Genomic DNA, 24335 nt, shown 5'->3' with positions numbered 1-24335 from the left:
AAGACATTGTAAATAAAACTGAATTATAGTATATACTATATACAAAGGGGCAAGTTTTGGAGTAATTAAATTTTTTATATTTGTCTTTATAAGCTTTGTAATCTGGATTTAATTTAATTTTTTTACTCTGTGCATGTGCAACTACTTCTTACCGTGAAACGGATTGTATGAGAAACTACTTACGTATTCCTTAGCGCCTCCTAGGAAAGGCGCGGGCTCAGCCCATTTGCTGAAGTCCATTGACGGTATAATACCGCTTCTACAAGGCACTCGTGGATTTCTAAAAGCATTTTATTTTGAAGTTAATTTTTATATAGTCTTGTACCTTATTTAGCTATTACAAATACGAAAAAATGTTTATGAAGTAATCATAATTTAAATTAAAAAAAAAATCGATTGTTATATGGGTCATAAGTTACAAATGGAACTTACAATTCATGATCTGGCAACACCATGGGATAAAGTTGTACTGTATCAATAATATCAGTGTTATCACATATAACACGAGCGAGTCGTGATTTTCTTATCTCGGCCATTTGTTCGTGGGTGAAGGAGGAAGGTTGATTAGGTAATTCGAACCTGAAATAAACAAACAATAAATATAAAAAAATATAAAGTCATCCAATAAAAAAAATGAAATTCTTTTAAATTACTATATATAAACTTACCAGAATCTATCTCCTCGTCTTGAATATGAAAATTGAGTAGCGATGATGCAAGCGAAAGTTGGTCCTAACATTGATCCCGGTAGAGGTCTTTCCGAAACACCGCCTGACCAAAGATCAACATCGATAGGGTGTTCGAAAATCGACTCGTATTTATGAATGGTTTCATTAGACATAGAACCAAACAAGTCCTGGAAAGTGTCTGCCCCGGATAAACCACAGAATTTTCTGAATTCCATGTAGCCAGGGAGTCCAAATTCACGACCTCTTTGCATGTTAAACGACACTAAATCCATTCCGAATCGAGCTCCAACTTTTTTAAAGAGATGGTTTGTCACTTCCTGTGTGATTGAGTCGTCCATAGCTTGAGCAACTTGATTCATTAATCCCATAACATATTCATCAAGAACACCAGCTCTATATAAGTCGTATGGTCTGCGGATTAGATCTGACAATCTCTTTGACGCTGTAGACAAAATAAAACAAATATATAATTTTAGTTTTATTTAATTATTTTAAGTTTAATAATGTATAGTGTATGATACTAACCAATAAATTTATGAGCTTTAGACCATCTTTCGACAGCAGTAGGTAAAAGTGAATGTCCAAAACGGTAAGCAGCTGCCGCGAAAGATGCTATAACATCAGGATTCACTTCAGGATCATATCCATCCCAGTAACCCTATAAATTTAAAGTATATTATATTCAAATTTAAACACCTTTTAAAAAAAATTTACATGTAAATAAGTACATTATGTATTTGGGAACTTCCGAGTCTAATGACAATAGTAATAAATTCGTCTCATACCTCTTTTTCAAGCACTAAACCGAATTTTTCCATTACGTCTTTTCCAAGCAAAATGGGTAAAAATTCATTATACGTTATGTGCTGTATTTCAGCAATGTTGATTCTTCTCGCTTCCTGGAACAAAGTCTCGTCGTCCCAGTGAGGGTTAACAGCTGCAAGAGCTTCTGCTACTCTGTTATGTTCTCTGGCCATTAAAGTGTGCATTACTGTGAGTACCAGTTGTTCATTTACACGAATTTCACCTATAATTATATTTTGGTTAGTTAATAAGTAAGAAATGTTTTCTGGAATATTTAAAATAATTATAAGACGTATTTCAATTATTATCTTTTAGTTATTACACGCTTATTTGAAAGTAATATCATATAATTTGAAACAAAACTTAGGTTAAATTGTTAAATTATATTCATTTGCTTAAGTAATATTGGTTTCTTAAAACATACCAGCTTCAAAACAGTACATGTTTTTGTTGGGCCTAGTACAACCTTCATCAGGAATATCAAGTTTAAGAGGAAGAAGATCTTTCAGTCCATATTCTTTAAATACAGGATTCATTCGGAGAAGTCCTCCATAGCCAGTACGTAGCTTCCTATAAATAAATACATTTAAGTAGATAAAATTGTATGCGTATCTGAGTTTTAAATGTTGATGTTTTATTTTTGTTCATTTACCTTGCGAACTTTTCAGTAACACCATATACAGTATTTCCATCAATAGCTCCAGTTAAAGTGTTAAAAGGTATTCTTGAACCTGAAATGTTACATGACTATTAAATCTATACTAATATGAAAACGCAGCAGAGTTTGTATCGTTTAACGTTATACTACCATGTATTGCAAGAACTAATTTTTTGATAAAGTTACATTTGACTCTACGATCTTTAGAAGCGGAGAATTAAGAATATACGAGTACGTCTAAGCTGCAGACCAGTACTCAAGTACATAAAATAGAGGCATAATAAGTATAGCTTTATAAGTTTAGTATGGAGGTACGTAAATATATATATACATTACAGTATGTTTAAACTTAATTATAATAAATTTTCTCAGTTCACTAAGGCCACTCCTGTTCTGCAGGTTAGCAAACACTCAAAATGTTAGTGCTGGTTGCCCGATTTTAAAGCCGCAACTAATTTATCTTAATGATTGCTTAAAATCCACGTACTTTATTTATCCACTCGACAATCTTGACTTCAATGTTTTAAAGTCTCTATAACTTTTGTAAAAAATTTTTAGTAATTTTCAAATATTGTTGCCAATTAACACAGTTATCTATATTTTATATGTATAATTTATATTATAATACAAGAGCAGCTTAACATAAAAATATGCAATCACTCGTACGCTATATCCAATAATTACATGAAAAGTATTAAAATGATATCCGTTTCATTGGTTTGACGTGTAGTAAAGATAGAGAATAATATTAATTATTTTAAATTATTTTTCCTTTCCAAAGTAACTTTGATTTTCGTATTTGACTTCGATAGAGTTCAATCATACGTATAGATTAAAAGAGAGAGGCCTGATACAGCGTTGTTTACGCGTGATATTTGCGGCCGGTATAATTTTTGCACTATATTATGCAAGGGAACACACGTAACGAACTACTTTCGCCTCTCACTCGGCAGATGCCCAGGTCACAAACCGGTCAAATTGTAAACGTTAACTTGTATATAAAATTGAATAGAATAATTTTGTAATAATCGTGACAATGTGCCTACTTAGAAAGAATAAAACTTGAAGCGATGCTCTCTGTCAAAGTACAAGGATTGTAACAACGTATATTATGTAAAGGTTTGGTCGTCTTAAAGTGAATGGTCAAGTTTTGAAAACTTCAAACCTGATATATATTTATTTTAAGACATAATAATATATTACTAGCTATAAAGAGTCGAACATCCTCTAAGCTCATATTTTAGTAAAAGTTCATCTAATATGCTTTTTGTGTGTTTTTTTTTTTATTTAAAAAACACTAGCTACATACGGATTGGACCTTCATTCTAGAGGTTCCATGATTCCCCAAAATTGTCATAAAAAAACTGTGTTGTTTTATATTAGCGTGCTAATATTTTTGGTTTTTTTTTTTAATTAATAAGTCCATGTCCGTTGCGTGTATGTAGTATTATTGTATATTAGTAACAAAACACATAATTTCGTTTTTTTTGTCGTTCTCCTATAAAAAATAAATATACAAAATGTAAACGATACAAAAGATTTTTACAGTGTACTCATAATGTGTGAAATTCAATCAATTACCAAATAGTAGCACAAACTATTAATTTTCTTCTTTTATAATAATAATTGTTATTTATATAATATGAATCGATCTTAGCCCATAATTATGTTCTCGTGAAATTCAAACTTGGATATTTCCAGTTCCAGTTCCAATTCATTTTCTAGACATAATTTCTCATCACGTCAAGTTTTCATTTCAATTTTTACAGTGAGGAAACTACGAATGTATATTAGAAAATATTCAAAATTTATAATATGAATAAATTATCAAAAAAAACCGTGACATTTACCAGTGTTCATATTTCATTCCTTATTTTGTACAAGTTAATAATACATAATTCGTAGCTAATTCTCAAAACGCTCACCTGGTCTATCATGTACGGAACTGTTGCACCAAAAGTGTTTGTAATTGGTGTTACAGAACAATATAAGTGTCATGTGTCGGTACTGAGAACCTAGTTTGTATGTAACGCAAGATACCGCAAGTGATCGATTGCTGTTTTGCGGTTGTATGTAAGTTTTGAAATTGGATTTGTTTAAACAACACGTGAAGTTATTAGGTTTTAAACTTGCAAAATTAAACGTTAAAAAAGGTGTAACAATGAGAATCTGATTATCTAACTGTATAACTTTATTTTTCATTTTTTATAAATAACGAATGAAGCGTGGCTGATCTTGATTAAATTTAAGGAATAGATCTGGTTTCTTTCCGATATTCGATATTGAAGTGGATAAATATATATATATTAATAGACATTTTTAACAATTCTATATCTTACCCAGACGGCAGCCAGGTCTCGGCGAAGGGAAGCCTCTAACAAAATCAATGCACTTGACGCCGAATAGACGGTAGAAGTAATCATCATCAGGTACGCGGATTTCATTACAGTACGGATGCTTGAGGTGTGGTGGTCGCTTACAGCACTCTTCAGGGTCATTACGGTGGACTGGGTCTAAATCATAAGTGCATATTAAATTTATGAAATTGAAACACGCGCGTAACAAGCGAGCCTGTACATCCTGTACATACAAGCGAGCATGTAAATCACTTTCCTTTACAAAATACCATACCTTTCGTTATTAAAAAAAATAAAAAACGATTTTAGTGTTACCTTATAAAATAATTGTCAGTTTTGGCGAAGATGGAAAACTACACAGCGCAATTATTTTATTCTTATATAAATGAGAAAGATATAAATAACAAATACAAAACTAATAATATTGTACATATATCGACTTACCAAGCGGAGTTCCCGTAAGAGTGTAATCGTGGTCCATGAATTGTCCCCAAGCTATAACCATAACAGTACCGGCATGATCGTGGAATCCGTCGTCTGGGTGCATAGTGCGGGACACCACACGAGACAATGGTAGATCCCTTCCAGTGTGCGATATACGAGGCGCATTGATACCATCAGCGAAAAGTGGGCCAATTAACCTGAATAAATACAAAGTTCATTACAAATACAGATGTTTGCAATAGAAAAAAGTCTTTTAAAATTAGTCGAATCACAATTTCTTGGGTTATATTAAAGTATTGTCTACAATAGCACCAAAATGTCTGCTTTTATTATTGTTATCAGTATTTGGTTTATGCTATCGTATCGTCTACTAACATAATCACAACAGAACGGTTGCCTATGCCTTCAATATATATTATTTGTGTACATCTACTATAGGTGCTCATCTACACGATGTAATAAATCAAATAAAAGATAAACATTTTTACATACCTTTGGAATGGAGCCATTGTTGCTCCCCATGTGGGATGCCTCAAATTATTACAAAGTCCGTCTAATCGCCGATATTTACCGGCGCGGCATTCAACGTGTGAGAAAACGGGAGGACAAACTTCACGGATTAATGTCCGAGAGGTATCGATCAAGGGCAAGCCTTTTTCAACTTCTTCGTATGTCAAACCATACCTTAAAAAATAACAATTATATTAATATCATTTTTTAAGTTTAAAAATCGTACATTTTATTATAATCTACTTTATTACAGCTATTAAAGGAAATAAGCTTGTAAGGATCTAAAAGGTCAACAACAAAAAAAAAAATGCAATAAAATTCGCTCTGATTTTAAATGTTAATCTGTTTAATCGATCATTACCAAAATTAAGTCAACGTTCATATTATTTTAAAAAGACGGATACAGTCATTATTAGCAACACTGATGGCGATACACAATTCTTAATGCATCATTAATAATTTACTTGCACTCACAATGAACGAAATGCCAAGGTTAACAATTTATGTTATAAGACCTATACATTAACTGAACAAATAATTACTACCCGATGTTATAATAACGCCTCTATCATGATAAGTATAAACATAACATTGTAAGTGAGTGTTTAGTTGGGCGTTAAATGTTTCAATACGCTTAAAAGAACTTGTATAATTTGATATTTGCATAAATTATGCGCTTAGCTCATAACCGTATCCCGATAGGGTAAAAATGAAATGATCAAGTCATTGGATTGGAATGAATCATGACACCGGATATTCACATAAGTAAGTATCTACTGTTAGTTGTGCATGAGTTTCTCATATGAGGTTTGGTTAGATGTTTTCGTTTATTTTTTTTCATATGGTCCAAAACAAAATCGAAATGTAGTTCAAGGTTTTTACTAACGCAATACTATGTATTAAATTCCATATTTAAGATTGAAATTTTTAAATGTGTAATGACATTTACCAATAGGTTACATATTAAATGACGAAAATCGTCATAAAGGTTGGTGCAATATTGTTTGCACAATTATTTTTATCTTAAACCTTATTTTAAGAATTCTATCACAAAGAACTCATAGAACAGGTTATATTTTAAAAGAATGGTCCTTTGATATCAAAATATGAGACCCAGATATGTCAATCATAATATAGATCATTTTGATCATGCGCATGACCTGGATTTGTAGACAAAGTTACTGATGATAGGTGGCAATAGCTCAAGTATACTACATAAAAATACATTATGTCTGGTTATAAAATATATTTCAAAGATATAGGTATATATAACAAATTCTTAGAGAATACAAGAAGTTTGTAGGGAAGTAAATAAGTATTATAAGTTAATATAAAAAAAAATTGGTGTTTTATCTGGATTACTTAGCGCAGAATCGTGGATGTGAATGATAGCGGCAGTTAGAATGTCAATTCTATATCTTATTTACTAATCATGTATACCAAACATATTTTCAACGTCAAACCCTTATATTGTTGATTCGTTACGATTGACATGTACTAATTAGTTAAAGTACATATATCTTGATCTTTTCCGTATTGATTATCTCATGGCCGTAAAAGATCTCACGTTTAAAACTAAAACTACAAAGACCAGCCTTGTGGTCAAATTTCGTATTAATCATTCAGCATCAACTATTTCTATTGAGTAGGATTTATTCAGAGCAACATCAGCAAGGCCAGTATTGTGGTTTTATACGTTGAAATGTCAAATCAAATCGAGTGACTTATTAGTCTGGATTAAAACTTTTGTATCGTTCATTAATGTTGCCATTACTTATTCATGTATTTTAAGTGTTAAGGTAAATTGAAAAATAGTTATATATTATTTTTCATCTAATAACTTAATTTTTTTACTACTGTTATTGTAATGGTTTTATATAGTTTTTTGTAATTTTGAGGTAGGGAAGAACAAATATATTTTTAATATGTTTTATATTTGACACAACATACGCATATATAGCCTATTCTAATCTAAGTAGGAATAAAGATAAACAAACCGTAGATTTAATCATTTCATACGATTTGCTAATAACTCATCTATATTGTGCACTACTAAGAGCTTATGATTAATATATTTTTATTTATAATACACTACTATTACTATTAACTACTAATATCCACTGTAATTTTACTTCCATAATTCCGATAACAGTGTCGTCGTTGTCCAAAATGCTATTTTTTCGCAAATTCATAGTGAAATTCATATATTAATAAAACTCGATCAATGAAATCGCGTAAATTTGCTGTCAAATATTGTTTATTTGGCTTTTCTCCTTTTAGTTGGAATAGAGTATAGGTTTAATAATAATCGTTTTCCTTTACTCATAAATCATCTAATAAGTAGTTATACTCTATAATAAGTTTTTTAAAGACTTTTCATCAGGTATAAAAGAAACTTTACTTACGTTCGTGCTAAACTAATAGAAACATCGAGAAGTAGTTCTCCAACACTAGCGAAGTCTTCAGCTTTCCAATCACCCTTCGGCTGCGCTACCACTGTAATAAAACATTGTTATTTAAGCAATTAATAAAAATAATTTAGTGATATTATAAATATTTGAAATTAAAATTCTATGCATTTTATGATGCCTGATTTTGTATGTAGTAAGATACTTACTACATACAAAATAACTTATTTTTTTAAGGGTAGGTAATCAAAACTAGGACGGTTAAACTTATTAGTGAAGGTTAAATACGGTAATTGACAATCTTTATGAAAAAAATTAAAACGAGTAAAACTGTTCTTTAAGGACAAAGAAAAATGTTAAATTATTCAAAAATTAAATGTTACCAGGCCAAATGTAATTATTTTTTAAGTATATACGTTTTGGCTTCGGTGAAAATGTTAAGCATGTACTTATAATAAGAGTAAATTTATGATATGATAATCGCTTAACTTGTCCCTGGTAGCCCTTAAGAAATAATTTTCATTCGAAACAAGCACAATTTCGACGGTTAATGTTATTTTAATTATGCGACATATTTATTCATAAATTCATTAATTCATATTTATTCATAATTGCAGCATATTTGTGCTATATGTGAACTTGAGTATAATAAGAATAATACTTAAATAAATACATAAATATCTTAAATATTATTATAACTCAACGGTAGTGTTTCTGTTGAATGTCGTACGTATAAATTGTATCTTAATTGCAATGAGCAAAAAGATGACCTCTTGACTACTATGGAAGTACATGACAGGAAATCATATGATACTAAATTATCAGTTCAATTATTTGGTCTTTCAATGTGCTAAAATTTTACAAACGACCTTTTTCAGTTAAAGAAGAGACTACCGAATTGATTTATTCAGAAGTTCTATTTGTATCTGAAATTAAAAACTATTGATAAAGACATTGTAAATAAAATGCGATTATAACTTACGAATTCTGGATCTGGCGTCCAGGTAGGCTTGATTGATAGCTTCATATGTAATGCAAGTATGTTGACCATCATACGCACTAAAAAAAATAAACAAATGAATTAATTTTATTCAAAACCAAGTTTGAATTCAATTAAGACTATTTGTAGAGAAAAAAATGACATAGCCAATTTGTATTTTACTATCGAAAGTTTGATGTTTAATGTCCTCGCTTAATTGTATGTGTTTTAGGTGTGATAGCTTTAGGGCTTTTTGTGATTATTATTTATTATGTTTATCTATCGATTGCTTATGTGTGCTATAATTAAAAATCAAAAAAATTGATACTTTTAAATTACGATTTGACAACCCAGAAACGTGACAATTTTAGATCTATTCATATTTGTAAGATATACAATACCCATTATTTATTAATCTTAAATTTCATAAACAGTACCATACGTTTAATTGCTCAAAATAAAAAAAAAAAACACTGTGTAGGTATGCAACGTAATTTTTTTTCTCATAGAAGTTTTGTAACCCTGTTTCGAATGTATGTATAGTTGATAATAAACGAATTCGTATTTTGGCGATTTATTTTAATGTATTATTAACAATGTTTTCGAGGGCATAATGTGGCATATAAAAAACGTCAATATCGTTATTATTTTTTAATTTTGCCATCGTACTATACAAAAGGCCCTCCATATAAGGACGACTCGCAGTTAAGCCGTACTTTTTAAATTAATGTTAACAGATTCAATCTTAAATAAAAAACAACGTTTTTTTTCAGGTAATACATAAAAATTAAACTAAAGAATTTAAGAGCAATTAAGTTTCAAATATATGAATGAATTAGTCAAATATATGTAGATTACACTTGTAATTCAATTATTCACTCATTCATTATCTCGTGAATATAGATTCAAAAGATAATAAATTTCTAGTAAGGCATATAATTTGCCGCCCAATTTCGTAATTCGACATATCAATAATGTTTTCGTCTGCAGACAACTGCGCACGATGTATTAAGCAACCAGCAACCGCTTGCAGATTCACGCTCACTTTCAAAAATCCTTTCGCTTACACGGTGTACCATTGCTCCCATCAATTGACCGGTTAACAGTTAACATTAGATACAGGAAGGCGTAATAGAGAGGCCATTGCGTGTCTCGTTACGTTAACCATATCAAGGTATGAGATATATTAACACGTCGTCACTTCTTGTTAATTATATAAAAAGTTGATAATAAAACTTATTAACTATACGAATACTTAATGTTACGTTACGTAAATAATATTTAAGAAAATAAAGTTAGCCTTGTTTAATAAGAGATTGAAAAAACACCATTCATATTACCTTCGAATTTAAATTAATACAAATAAATTTATTTATTTGTTTACATTTATAGTCATACAACGTATTTGTTTATAGCGTATATATAGATAGTAATAATAATTAACTGTTCAAAAATGTTTAGAAATTTATAAAATCATTTGTGACAAAACCGATATTGCTATTAAGAGAAGAAAGCATTGATCAGTTGCTGAACCAGGAAACACAAGATTCAGTTAGTAGCGCCAAATCCTTCCGGTGAAAAACAATACAACCAGTCATTTCCTATGGAATGCCATGACAATAGGAATGGTTTACAAATCAACACTACAAATCGGCCCTAACAAACTATGTGCATTATACGATTATGCGCGAGTTTTTTTAATAAAGCTTACATTACTTGAGACAAATATTGCAATAAGTATCGCTTTGGTACAAAACAGTGTTATCTTTGATAATTGAAACATTAATAAATTTATCATAACAGAATTTGACATTCCAACATGTCGATGTAAAAACGCGCTATGCTCGGAGCGCCAAAAATATCTACTACGTTGATGTAATTATACATATAACATAACTATATATATAGTCTAATAAAATGTAATTTTAGCAAGAATATATAAAATATCAACATATATCACTGTTTACAAAATGATAATGAATTCGTACAATATATTCATATACGATATATCAATTTTAGTTACGATAAACGTCAGACACAACGACGCACGAGCACAAACATTTCACCAAGCTTCTTTTTATGTGAAGTATGAGACACCCGGCTTAGAAGTCATTTCCTATTAGGGAGACTTGAAGTTTGTTTCACCATGCGGATCCACTGCATTATAACATTATTATACACGCACCAAGGGTGTATATGCACTTCATATATTTTCCGATACATACAGGTTTTCTCACGTTGTCTTTTAATACCGAGCATGTAATTTATTCAAGCTCGTCCGGGTAGGTGCACTTATTATATATTCTCACTTTATTTATTTTGTGATTGTTTTGAAAGAAATGATTGTAACTACAGGCACAAGGAGCATAACTTCTTAGTTTCAAAGTTTAATGGTGCATTGGCGATGTTAAAGATGGTGATATTTCTTAAAGTGTCCTTGTATTTGCCTTGCCAACTTATTTTTTTCTAGTATGTCTACCTACTTAAAATTTAAAAGATAAAGCACAAAGCACGAGAAGACACAGTGATTCCTGTTCGGAATACAACCCGGGATTTTTGTTAAGAATCACGTGCCTCACACACTAAGTCTTCTCATCTGCTCGGAACACGAAGACATCATAAACATTGATGATGTTTTATTCAAATATAAATACGATACGGTAAACAACTTGTTCTACGTCTAATGTGCATCTAACGGTGCGGCCCTCTCATGCGTTTGTCCACACGACCGACATTATTCCTGGTCAATGGTGAGGTATTTCACAACGACGATAATCGAATATACCGTTCGTAGACCCACTAGGTATCTCGAATTTAACGGTAGATTTTGTTTATATATAATTTATGTTAGATGTTTATAAAATAAAACGTTTTTTACGTCTACTTTCTAGCCATTATATCAGCCGCACCTTGTTAATTTTTCCATAAAATCGCCCACCGGTTTCGTATAAATAGTAGCAGAGTAGGAAGAAACAAATTATCATAAAAAAGTTATGTTTTTAATCGCATTTAATAAATAATATGAGGTAAATTAAATCAAAAATGTACATTACACTATATGTAAAAGGTAAATTGCTTTAAAAAATCAATTCATACGTAAATTTCAATAAAAGTTATTTATAGCTTAATTTATTCATCGTAACAGCAATATTTACGTAAGTGTCTAGTCTGAGATCGACGTCTAGACTCGTGAGAATCCTAGCTACCTGGACAGATCTTTCTCAATCAGAAACTAGGGCTTTTCTCATGTCATAAAAAAAAACAATTGTATCATAACTCATCTAATTGGCAGCTTAAAAATCTATTTGAAATTGTATCAGTGCCTACCACTTCCTTATTTTTAAATGAAATATTTTTATACCTTTTCTAAATTTAAAATTATAAAATGCCACGTGATTATATATGTATAGTTAATGTGGGAAATTTAAATCGATGGAAGAATTTTATTAATTAAATTAAAGGATTTAATGTTATTATGAGAACACTTCTTAACTTTTGTAAAACAGACGTATTGTTTAGCGTGATGTATGTAAATATATTATATATGTGATAACTGGAAAAACAAATCATAACTGTGTTATTGAATTTGCATAATTCATAAGACTCGAACATCGGATCAATGACCGTTGACAAACAAAAAAGATGATAGTGGTTTTACTGTTGAACCAAAATACAATACCATTTTTTTTTAAATAATCAAAATGGTTAATATTCTTAAAATATATGCATATATGAGTCCAGTTAACTGCGTAAGACTTTATGGGTGCATTGAGAGTTTCAAGGTCGAATTGAAATAGGCCAGAAAGTATGTTTTAATTGTGCCACGGTATTTTTGGAGAACATTTTTATATTATCTCTGATATAACGGGACAGGCATAATTATCTCATAAGCAATGACAATCAGACAAAAAATGATCCATGATTAGAGGGTAAAGCTAACCCAAAGATGATATACATATAGGCAATGTTTTGAAAAGTAATGTTTATTTGTGATCGTATATTATTCAAAACAATTAAAAATAAAAACAAAAGAAAAAAAAACTATGTAAATGTAAACGTGTTTTACAAAACACGTTTACATTTACATAATTATACACTTATTAACATATAAATATTTCAAACAGTCATATATTTAAATGTTCTTTACATAATCTCATTAATTGTCTTTAATAGTTTTATTCATAATACTAATGTACGATTTACATACAGATAATCAAAACGTGAACGAGTTCATTGTGAGATAAAGAAAGTAATAGTAAGCAATGTTAAAGAAGTGTGTCAAGTTTGTAGTTTATATGATGCAAGAGTGCATAAAATGTTGTATCCCACGCTCCTTCTGACTTGACGACATTGGATCAAGATTCGATCAGAGATTTATTTGGTCAGAAATATTTTAATAATCAAAATGTTATAATCATGTATTGTTGGAATATCTGATATGAGTATACATTAATAGCCTGTAAATTTGCCACTGCTGGGCTAAGGCCTCCTCTCTGTTTGAGGAGAAAATTTGGAGCATATTCCACCACGCTGTTCCAATTCTGTCACACATGTGACAGAATTTCATTGAAATTAGACACATGCAGGTTTCCTCATGATGTTTTCCTTTACCGCCGAGCACGATATGAATTATAATACACAAATTAAGCACATGAAAATTCAGTGGTGCTTGCCTGGGCTTGAACCCGCAATCATCGGTTAAGATGCAAGCGTTCTAGCCACTGGGCCATCTCAGCCCTCTGATATGAATATCACATACTAACTATTAGGTCGTTAAGTTTCTTGATTATGTTTTTAAATTAACTACATTAAAATATACGGGTATATTTTCCATTGTTACATAGAATGCTAAAATTGCAATCGTTCAATCAAAATATTTTAATGCTATTAAAATAAATGTTTGTGATGTGTTAAATCTAATCAAATTGATGTATACATATTTCTACAGCAATCACATTTATAGCTATGAATTTCACTTTTATCTGAGTGTAAAGATTTTATATCATTAAAATTATTGAATACTTACAAGTTTCCTTTTAGAAGATTCAGACTGTAATCATAAGCGGAAGAACGGCCAGGACCAGTGAGATAGAGCGCGCAGTCATCATCGGCCGGTGCAGTGAGTGGTGTCAGAGATGTGGCGTACACTATGCACAGCGCTACTAAGAGCACTCTGAAATAAAATAAATTATCTATGTATTTTGTACTTGTACTTTACATTAAAAATATCGTTGAAGTTTTTAATACTGCTTACTATCATTTACTTTTTATGTAAGTAGTTATTACATTTTTATCAACAGTAAGTTTTTGATGTCGTATACAAGATATAATATAAATCCTTTTTAAGATAATTTCATTGGTAAAACCTAATTGTGTTGAAATCGATTACGTTAACCTTTTTATGAAATGTTGAATAGGTAACAATTATAAGTCTGAACTGTTTTCATTCGTATTTTCGCAACCATTTCGTATGTTTAAGGTAATAAATTCCTACGATTTGCTTTAGTCTTTGTGTGGTCAAGAAATACGAGTGGGTGTGTCTATTTCGCAAGATTATTTACCGAATGCTCGTTAACATAAAAGTCAATTGATTAGGAATATAAACATATTGGTACTTATCATGATATAAAATAAAATAGTTTTATGTGAAAGTAAAACCGCATATATGTTGATTTAAATCTTAATTAAATATTGCTCGCAAAACGTATGATCGAGGTCAATCGGACTTCTGCTTAATAATAAACTTCAATTAATAAATGTTGTAAATTTGCGAGATTTTTTTCAAAATAAGATTTATTTTTCGAATGTTAATATTGCTTCATAATAATGAGTTGTTGATTAAATCATAAAGATTTATTTTAGAAAATAATATTAGATTTATGTTGAATATATCATATTAATATCAAATACATAATTATACAATTAAAAAGATATAAGAAAATTAAATAGATAAATCGTCATAATATATGATATTTCCATGACAAGTTTTCAAACGCAGGTCGCAGCCAAAACATGCATATGTAATCAGAAATGATTCTGTACATTACTAAATGGAGTTGTGCGCAAATAGTTTGCAACAAACTATACTTAACGAGAATAGCATCATTATCTTTTATAATGATATACGTAATTATTACAAAATTTGCGCTATTCTATATTTGGATATGAGTCAGAAGTAGAGCAAGTGATTTTTCAATTAATTATAATCGTTTTCAAACAATCCTTATTTAATAATTAGTAATATCATGTTCAACAACTATATACTTTATAATATTGTATGTGTTCGGATGTTATTTTTACGAAAAGCAAGATTAATGAGTTTTTTTATTTGTAACTTTTTTAGGTTCATGCAACATTGTAACAACTAATATGGATACTTTAAAATATTCTTAAACTTTTCAATGAACTTTTGAAAAGCTAAAGCTAAATTAATTTTATTAAATATTGTAGAAAATCTAACGACTTGGTCGTAATAATAATCTCGTATATTAATTCAATAGAGGAAATGAATACGTCGATAAATAAACGCACCTTATAGAAAAACTGGTAAATAAATAAGCAAGTGTTGTCATTTAGTTTCCTCATAGGGTTTTTGCTACGGGACATATTCCACAAATGGTTCAAAGCAAGTTTAATATATCAATTGCAAAAGCTACTTTTACACACCATTAGTTGGCTAGAGCGAGTTATTTTAAAAGTTGAAACATTTACTGGCAAATTTCGTTAAAAACAAATTATATCGATACTAATATTATAAATGCAAAAGTAACTGTTTGTCTAACTGTTACACTTTCATTGCCAAAACACTAAACCGAAATTGATGAAATTTGTACACGGTGTAAGTTTGATCCCAGGATATTGGCCAGACCACCAACCTCTAAAAAATGAATATAAGGAATGTATGTCTCAATCTATTAATATAATAGTTCTAATACTATGAAGCGTATACGTCGAGATTTGTAGGATTCTACTTAAAATATACGAGAATTCATTCAGAATATGTTTTTATGCGCAATGGCTACAAATATTTTCTTTGTCTTAACAATGACAGTTCTCAATCTAGTAATAAAGTTGGTAATGGCGTGTATATAAAATATATAAATCTTTCCACGTGATACTATTAATTTTTCAATTCGATTGTTACTTTTGTCTGGAGTACCTAATATTTACCATGCCAATGTCTATTACTACATCTGTCTTAATTGGTATTAATTGTTTTACTGTTGTTATTTTTTATTTTTTATTTTACAATTTTTTTTTTGTAAAATAAATAAAGAAATAAGCTAAGTAATCTGTATGTGTGGAAGGGCAAGACGTTGTAGTTAGCACGAGCACAACCTAGTGCCATCTATCTAGGTACTAGCAACGTATTGGTTACTCTATCACCAAACTACAATACTCTGTATTTCGGTTTGATGCCAGGTACAAGAGGCATAATATATTAAATTCCATGCGTGTCCAAGTGCTCCTTGTTGTAGGTTTGTTTAATTAATAGAAATTAAAAAATTAAAAATATCTTAGCTATTATAGATACGCGAGGTCCACAATTATGGGAGCAGGATACGTTGATCGTTACTTTGAGTATGCTTAACATCAATTTCCGTTAGAACATAACTCGACGACCTCGGCTTTAGAATGTCATCAGTAATATTTTCAACCTTTCACTTAGTTAATTAATTTTTTCCCATACTGTAATTTATCGATTAATTTAATCAGCTATTCTAGAAGTAAAAATAATTTTTGAAAGAGAAAAGCAGTTGACTACCCTTTTTTATTTTTATTGTATTAGTATCAATATAATGATTAGCTTTAAAGATTAAAATATTCTTAGAACTGTTATTATTGGTTTCGTTTTTGTTTCTACGATATCAATACTAAAAGTCTACTAACATTAGTATGTATTCAACTGTAAGCTCCATTTAACTTATACTAGCAACCCGTCCCGGCTTCGCACGGAAACAATTTATTTATAAAAAAAGTAGTATAATATAAATATATTTATATTCATAAACTATAACACACAGGAACAATGTAGCTTTCTACCAATGAAAAAATTTATAGAATAAGATCATTAGTTCCGGGGAATACCCCTTACGTACAAACAAACAAATTTCATTTCTTTATAATATTAGTATAAATATCAGCACCGTTTTTTGTATGATTGGAACGGATATTTATAAACATAAACATTAATATTTAACATCTACATATAAATATTTCATATCAGTTTTAGTGGGTTTGTATTTAAACAAGGTTGTACAACATGCAGCATTACACGCTCTCGAATACTTAATAATAACAGAAATATTTGTTGCACCTATTTAAGAAAACATGTAGTAGTGTTGAAACTTATTAACTATTAAGGTTGAGATTGCTCAACGCGAGTCTATTAAATATTTTTGTTCTTAGTAAATTAATAATTTATTAATATATTCATGATAATAATATTTTTCCCACTTTTGTTTTTTATTTATCATAATAAGTAAAAAGTAATGGTCTGTAAATGTCCCACTGCTGACTGAGGTGCCGTCTTCGTTTGAGATGAAAGGTTAGCTTATTCTACCGAGCTATTCCAATGCTGATTGGTGGATGAACGCATGAAGAACATTTCCCTTTATCATCGAGCACGATATGAATTATATAAGCACAAATTAAGCATAAGAAAATTCAGTGGCTCTTATTCTCGGGCGAAAACCCATAATGAAGCTACAATATTCGGTAAAGATTCAGGTCCACGAGGCCATGGCACAGTAGCCGCCTATAGGACAATTAGGTCCTTAGGTATTGTCCGTTATTTTGAATTTAAAAATAAGAACAATATTATTGTAATTGTATTGATCAATTTTCTTAATTTTATTTTAATTAACCTATTTTTTAATCACTCAATTTATTATTAATTTTTACCATATATATATTTTTTTATTTCATGCTATGATTCTATCCAAATATCCATTTATTCTTGTCTATGGTATATTAAAGAACCAAAATCTGTAAAACATGTTATAACAATTTGATTGGGCAAAGGTTAAACAATTTGATGAGCTAGTCGATTTACGAAATTGCCTTTCCATCTTCCTTTCGAATTGTATTCATATTACGTATACATTGGCAACTAATAAACGCTTGTTAAAATATATAATTTCGAAAGCAAATCTACACAGCTTATGATACGAATAATCAAAGCAGGGATTTTGTGCTAGATGATAGTTATTATTTTGGATCATCATGATATTATTAACACTTTTAAGATCAATATTAAATGTTCTTTATGCGTATTATACATAAACTAAAAAAATGTAAAGAAAACACTTGACAACATATTAAATGAAGTCCAAACTACTTTTAATTACAGGGTAGCCTTTTGTCTGTTCAAAATATTTTAAAAATAAAATACGTACATATATAGTTCAGAATTTTTTACAGTATAAATATTTAATAGTTTAAACGTTGCCTTATTATTTTATTATTAAGCACCTATTTAATCGAACTGTGCAAAGTCGAACATTATTACTTATCATGTTATATATTTATGAATGAATTATTCTTGAATACTAGTCTTCATTTTAAGAATTTCTCTTTAAAAGTTTCTCTGCGTCTATTTCACTCAACTCATTCACTGCTTGTCTTAATCCTAGACATTTAGTTGAGCAGTTATCTCAATATGAGTGAGAATAATTATTGCTCGAAAGGACTTGATGAATAGACTTTCTTGACGCTTTTCACGTTGATTGTTTAATAAGTTCTTGTCATGCCTACATCACGATATTCATGTTAATACTTTCCCAGTTGCTTTCATGGTAATTTAGGGTTTTAATTAATAATAATGTAACGAATTTGTTTCATTTTGGTATAAAATTATAGTGAATTTCGTTAAATTATTACGTAACCACATTTTTAACTGTTATAACTTCTAGTTTATGGTAATTTAAACCGTTATGGATCAGTAATTTGAGGCCAGATCTAGTTTTGGCAATGGCTTATACTCTGATTTTTTTAAATAGTCATGTGCTCTAAGGTCTATGAAAAGGTGCTAGTTTTATTTTAATTATAGTCAAACGATTTATTGTGCGCTTTAATGCTTAAGTTCAGGCATAGTAATTTGATTACTCGTCGACTGTAACGGATCACTGCAGTCTCCAATATGCTACCTACTTATCTAACTAGCCTTACTCACATATGTGGAATTTTTGAGATGTGATAGTCTTACGTTACAATTATTTTGAAACTAACCTTGCACCAGTGCTGGCCTTGGAATATGTATGTACGTAACACATCGAAATCTATTCGTAAGATGTTTAACTATAAACAACGTTACTTTCATAATCAAAATTAATGACCATCTTTTTTGTTCAAATTTCGAAATATATTTTTTATGATTAATATAATTAATTGAAACTGGATCCGTCAGTCATGAATAGGTTCTTTGAACAATAAAAATGACTACCGGTTTAATATAAATAATACAATAAAAAATAAATTTTACGTACATATTCTTGAATTACCAGGTACAGAAATCTGATAAGTTAGAAATGGGTGGAATTCATCAATCTTAGTTTCGCAAACGCAATAGATAGAAAATATCAAATAGGTCTAATAAATTGAATGTAGTAAACAGAGACCGATCAAATGTAATCCATCATTCAAATTTAATATTTCTGCAAAAGGTTTTATTTGAACTGAATCAAAATTATTTACTTATTCTTGCTTTAGATTATAAATAAATGAATACAACTAAAAATTATATTGGCATTATAAATATAATATTTATAATATTACAGCGACGTCTTTAAAAAAAAAACCTTTAATTCATAAGACAATGAATACTTATTATATCCTATGTGCAGTATATTTAACATTTTCTAACGCAAGCTAAGATCATAGAAAAGTTCTAATTCTGTACTGGTTATTGTTAAAACCTGTTTGAAAGTTTCTAAATTTCTTTTATAACATAAAATATATATCTACTATAAATTAATCTTCAACTGTAAAAGTCAATGCGACTTCAATCAATCAATCAAAAGCCAATCGTTGTCCACTGCTGAACATAGGCCTCTCCCAAGGTGCGCCAAAGCTCCCGGTCCTCCGCCTTCCGCATCCAGTCGGTCCCCGCCACCTTCATGAGGTCATCGGTCCACCTGGCTGGAGGGCGCCCTACGCTGCGTTTGCCGATTCGCGGTCTCCACTCTAGGACTCGTCTGCTCCAACGGCCATCGGTCCTACGACATACGTGACCAGCCCACTGCCACTTCAGCCTGCTAATTTTGCAAGCTATGTCGGTGACTCCGGTTCTTTTCCGGATAATCTCATTTCTGATCTTATCCTTCAAAGATACTCCGAGCATAGCTCGCTCCATAGCCCGCTGAGCGACTTTGAATTTGTGGACTAGTCCCGCAGTCAGTGTCCACGTTTCGGCACCGTATGTCATGGCAGGTAAGACGCATTGGTTGAAGACTTTCGTCTTCAAACTTTGCGGTATAGACGACGTGAGGACTTGACGAAGGTTGCCAAATGCTGCCCATCCCAAGCGAATTCTTCGATCGGCTTCCTTCTCGAAGTTGTTCCTACCGACTTGAATGACCTGTCCTAGGTAGGTATATTCACTGACAACTTCACAATGCGACTTGATACTCTTTTAATAATCGTTGTAACAATATTTTATATAAAGCTACTGCACACGTCAAAAGATCATATCATAATTGATAATGTCATTTTAATGGACCAGCGAAAAAAAGTTACATAGAATAATAAAATGTATATAGATAACGAATAGAGTCTAAATTTGATTGTATATTTTATTCACACCTTTGACCCGGGACCAAGTACACTTTCGCTACCATAAAAGCGTCTTAGATAATTCTGTTTTTATGTTACTGTTTCTTGTTCATGACTTCGGACCGGAATATGTAATACCTATCTTTCTGTTGTTATAACAAAATAGTAGATCTGAGATTATGTTTACTCGAGACTGATTTCATTTTGTATCATACTACGTTGTAATTATAACTCTAAATACTCTTTACAAGCTATTTTTAATTTTTATTCGAAAACTCATATGTAAATTGTGTATCATACTCATTATCTTAAAGTATGTGTTAATGACGTAATTGTTAAAATTGTAAGTGTGCTTGGATACGGAACTTATGTTCAACTATCGGAACAATATCATTTATAATAAAAAAATGTGTTAAACTTTTTTCGCAGATTATTCTCAGGTTTGAGTTACTATTTTTAATAAAATGTCTCTGTTTTGAAAAAAGAATTCGAGTCATATAAAATATGGTAATTAAAATAAATCGATTTAATTCGTATTTAATATAAAAAAATAATCTAAATTTTAATAATATAAGCTAAATGATACGAAATTTTAATTCCCAGTAATGTTTGTATAATTATGGCGTATGACGTAAATGATAAATAAAATTACCGTTCAAATGTATAAATAAAAGTTAATAAATTTTATTACATCCGCATCGTATTATAATATGACTAAATGGTTAATGAGACATATGTAGATAAAATTAAAAATAATGACTACAAAAACCAAGACCACGTGGTATGAAAGCAAGAAAGCAGCATATTTGCAGAGCAATTCCGATTCTTTGTTGAGAATGTTCTAGATCTCATGTCACCAGTAACACAATAGGGTCGGAGTATTGTATGTATCGATTTTCTCTGATTGTCTTAAGCATTTTGCGTTTCGGCTTACTACTCTTAATGTCTAATCATTTTGTAGCATCCCATAATTTAAGAAACTGAGCCCTGAGTCGATACGATCTTTTACATAGCGGTTTAATTCAATGTTTTAATTATGCCATAAGATGGAGATAGAGAGAAGTAGTGAGAACGTTAACCGCTTGAAAGATATAATGTTAATTAACGATATACTTTTATATAAATGTCATTAAATTACTGAAAGATTCATCGTACCTATGTATTTAACAATGTATTTAAGACTATATAAAGATATGCTATATGATGCTATATGTTATATATAATATAAAAATGCAAATAAATGCTACGTTGTAGGCGACTCGTAGCCGCTACGCTCATATAAATGATTTCAACGCACTACTAAAGTAATAAACTAAATATTATATCATTGTATTGTAGGCTTAATAAGTAACGTATAATTAACATTATATATGTATAATTAACATTATATATTATTATAAACATTTATATAAAAAAAACATGAAATTACTAAAATAATATTATGTATTTGATAATATTATACGTTCTAAATATCTAATTTTTTTAATAAAAAGATAATTATGTTTACCTCGAAAACATCATGAACTAAAATCACAGCACTAATAGTTAATAGTTTCTGTTATTAACACTATCACGAGCACACTCAGTTTCTACCGGTCATTATCAATATAATAAAATATAGGCGTGCTGTCTGTGCAGCGTCGCTGATAACACTGCGGCTAGGGAAACGAAGCGGACCTACGAAGCCTTCAAGAAAGCGAAAAGCACGTGACGACCCCTGCCACCGATTAACTTACTGTAATATTAAATTATCTTCCCTCGTAACATCATCAGAAGGTCTTGCACATTTTAATCTTGTATGTAAAAATCTCAGACAAAATGATGACAAATTATTTAGCCATCAAAATTAGCTCGATTTAAAATAAGGATAATGGTCTTTATTAATATAAGCAAATTACTTTTTATATAAAGTTATAATATATTTATGAAATAAACTCCATTTAATGAATAAATAAAACTAAATTAAAACGAAAGAAAGCGTTTATAAATTAAATACATATAATAAATATACTATTTATTTATTTATTTTTATTTATATATTATAATAAATAATAATACTATAAAAGTAGTCTATTATTGTAGTATAGTATTGTTTTAATTTAAAGGAAGAGACAATTTTGTTTAATATTTTAAAGTGTAATTGTCGTAGTTTTTGCGTCTATCATAAATATAGGACGACAATTTAATTTTATCTGGTAGATTCAATATTCCGAATATTGCTAAATTTTCGATCAATTCAAAAGTGCTTATTTATTGATTTATTTATAGAATCTTATTTATATTGTATTGAGATTATCTATACTCTTAATGTTTTAATGTTTGTTGTTATTTAATAAAAAAAATGATAAGTTTTATTTCATTTAATTTTAATGTATGATAATACTTGTAAAACAAATAGTGGTTTGGGGTGATTGTAAAATTTATTATTAACTATTTATTAGTTAAATAGATCAAAATACTACCTTTCTATTTACGTAAATACTAAACATAATTTAATGTTCATAAGGCTTGCGAAAACTGACTTCTTAAAATGGTAATATTTCAGAATGCTAAAATATTTTCGTATGTAATTTGCACGTGGGTGTTAGTTTCCAAACAAAAGTTAGTTACCAAACAAACAAACGAATTAGAGATTTAACATTACAATTTAAAATTAAATTACTTTAAATATTTAATATTTCATGTATTTTTAGTGTTTATTTTAATATGGTATGTAGAATATTTTGTGTGTGTTGTACAGTGACGTAGCTAGGTGAGCAAGAGCTCCGGTGCATAGAAAAATAATCGCGCCCTCAACCGATCTTTCCACCCCCTCCTTAACTTCCAAATTGCCCTTCTAATTTATAGATAGGATACAGGATACAGTCAATTGAACTTATCATTAGTAGGCTAAATTCATACGTTATCTCTTTTCAAAGCCCGGAGCTCCGGGGTCCTGGTGCACTGCACCACCTGGCCCTACTATAGCTACGCCACTGGTGTTGTATTTATTGATGATAAAAGTAATTATATTTTCATCAAGAGCATTTATATTGTTATTAAGATTATAAGTCATAGTATGAAAGAAATCGCGCGTAACTTGTTATCATTAGAAATAAAACATTACAGAAGTAATCTTCGCATCAGAAACGTATTAATGGAATCATTAACTTCGAATTTTTGAAACATTTTTGAAGTGAAACTTCTCTTAGCGCGATAAAAGTAAAGTAATAGTATTAAATTTGAATACGAACCTTATCTATAAAACATTTGAGTTGTATATATTGTTCATATCCCAATTTTCTCCTCTATCTAATCGTTCAGCTTGTGCGATGACGGTAAGATAATAGCGCAAAAGGTCAGGAATCAGGATTGAACTATCGACTTTCCCTTCGCTAGGCGTCACATTTATAGTCGATCTACTGATCTACTGAGGTTATTATATCGTTCCTTTTATATTTACAATATTGTTTAATGTTAAAAAAATTATGCTGTATACTAAAACACACTGACTACACTTGTCGTGTTGACTCATAATTAGTTTTAAAGATATTATAATTGATTTTTTTAAAACATAAAAAATATAATGGTCCAAAGTAGTTGGAGCAAAAAATCAATTTCCCATTTAATAAATCATCGAAAGGAAACGGTGATATTACTTAAATTATATCAAAGGAAGTGATGGCATCATTTATATTGCCGTCGGAACTGAGAACAGGTTTGCAGGTAATGGAC

General features: G+C 30.0%; 1 protein-coding gene across 1 annotated transcript; it reads right to left on the bottom strand.

Moving 5' to 3' along the window:
• Positions 1 to 52: 52 nt before the first annotated feature.
• Positions 53 to 22245, bottom strand: LOC125067457 (peroxidase). The gene is made up of 14 exons (XM_047676081.1): positions 22129 to 22245; positions 13876 to 14022; positions 8853 to 8929; positions 7868 to 7958; positions 5445 to 5636; positions 4953 to 5149; positions 4491 to 4664; positions 2146 to 2224; positions 1918 to 2063; positions 1475 to 1716; positions 1215 to 1347; positions 669 to 1131; positions 433 to 579; positions 53 to 280 (listed from the first exon to the last, which is right to left on the bottom strand). Exons 1-14 carry the CDS (start codon positions 22140 to 22142, stop codon positions 142 to 144), a joined length of 2241 nt encoding a protein of 746 aa, XP_047532037.1. The 5' UTR covers positions 22143 to 22245; the 3' UTR covers positions 53 to 141.
• Between the last annotated feature and the right edge of the window lie 2090 nt (positions 22246 to 24335).

Source organism: Vanessa atalanta, chromosome 11, assembly GCF_905147765.1.
Source record: "Vanessa atalanta chromosome 11, ilVanAtal1.2, whole genome shotgun sequence".
Taxonomy (NCBI): Eukaryota; Metazoa; Arthropoda; class Insecta; order Lepidoptera; family Nymphalidae; genus Vanessa; species Vanessa atalanta.
This window is presented reverse-complemented; position numbering and strand designations above follow the sequence as displayed.

What these genes read in the sequence shown, in the direction of transcription:
- LOC125067457 (XM_047676081.1), bottom strand. An exon ending in GGACGCCAGATCCAGAATTC is followed by an intron (nt 7,959 to 8,852) that starts GTAAGTTATAAT and finishes GTTTTATTACAG; the next exon opens with TGGTAGCGCAGCCGAAGGGT. An exon ending in TCTATTAGTTTAGCACGAAC is followed by an intron (nt 5,637 to 7,867) that starts GTAAGTAAAGTT and finishes TTATTTTTTAAG; the next exon opens with GTATGGTTTGACATACGAAG.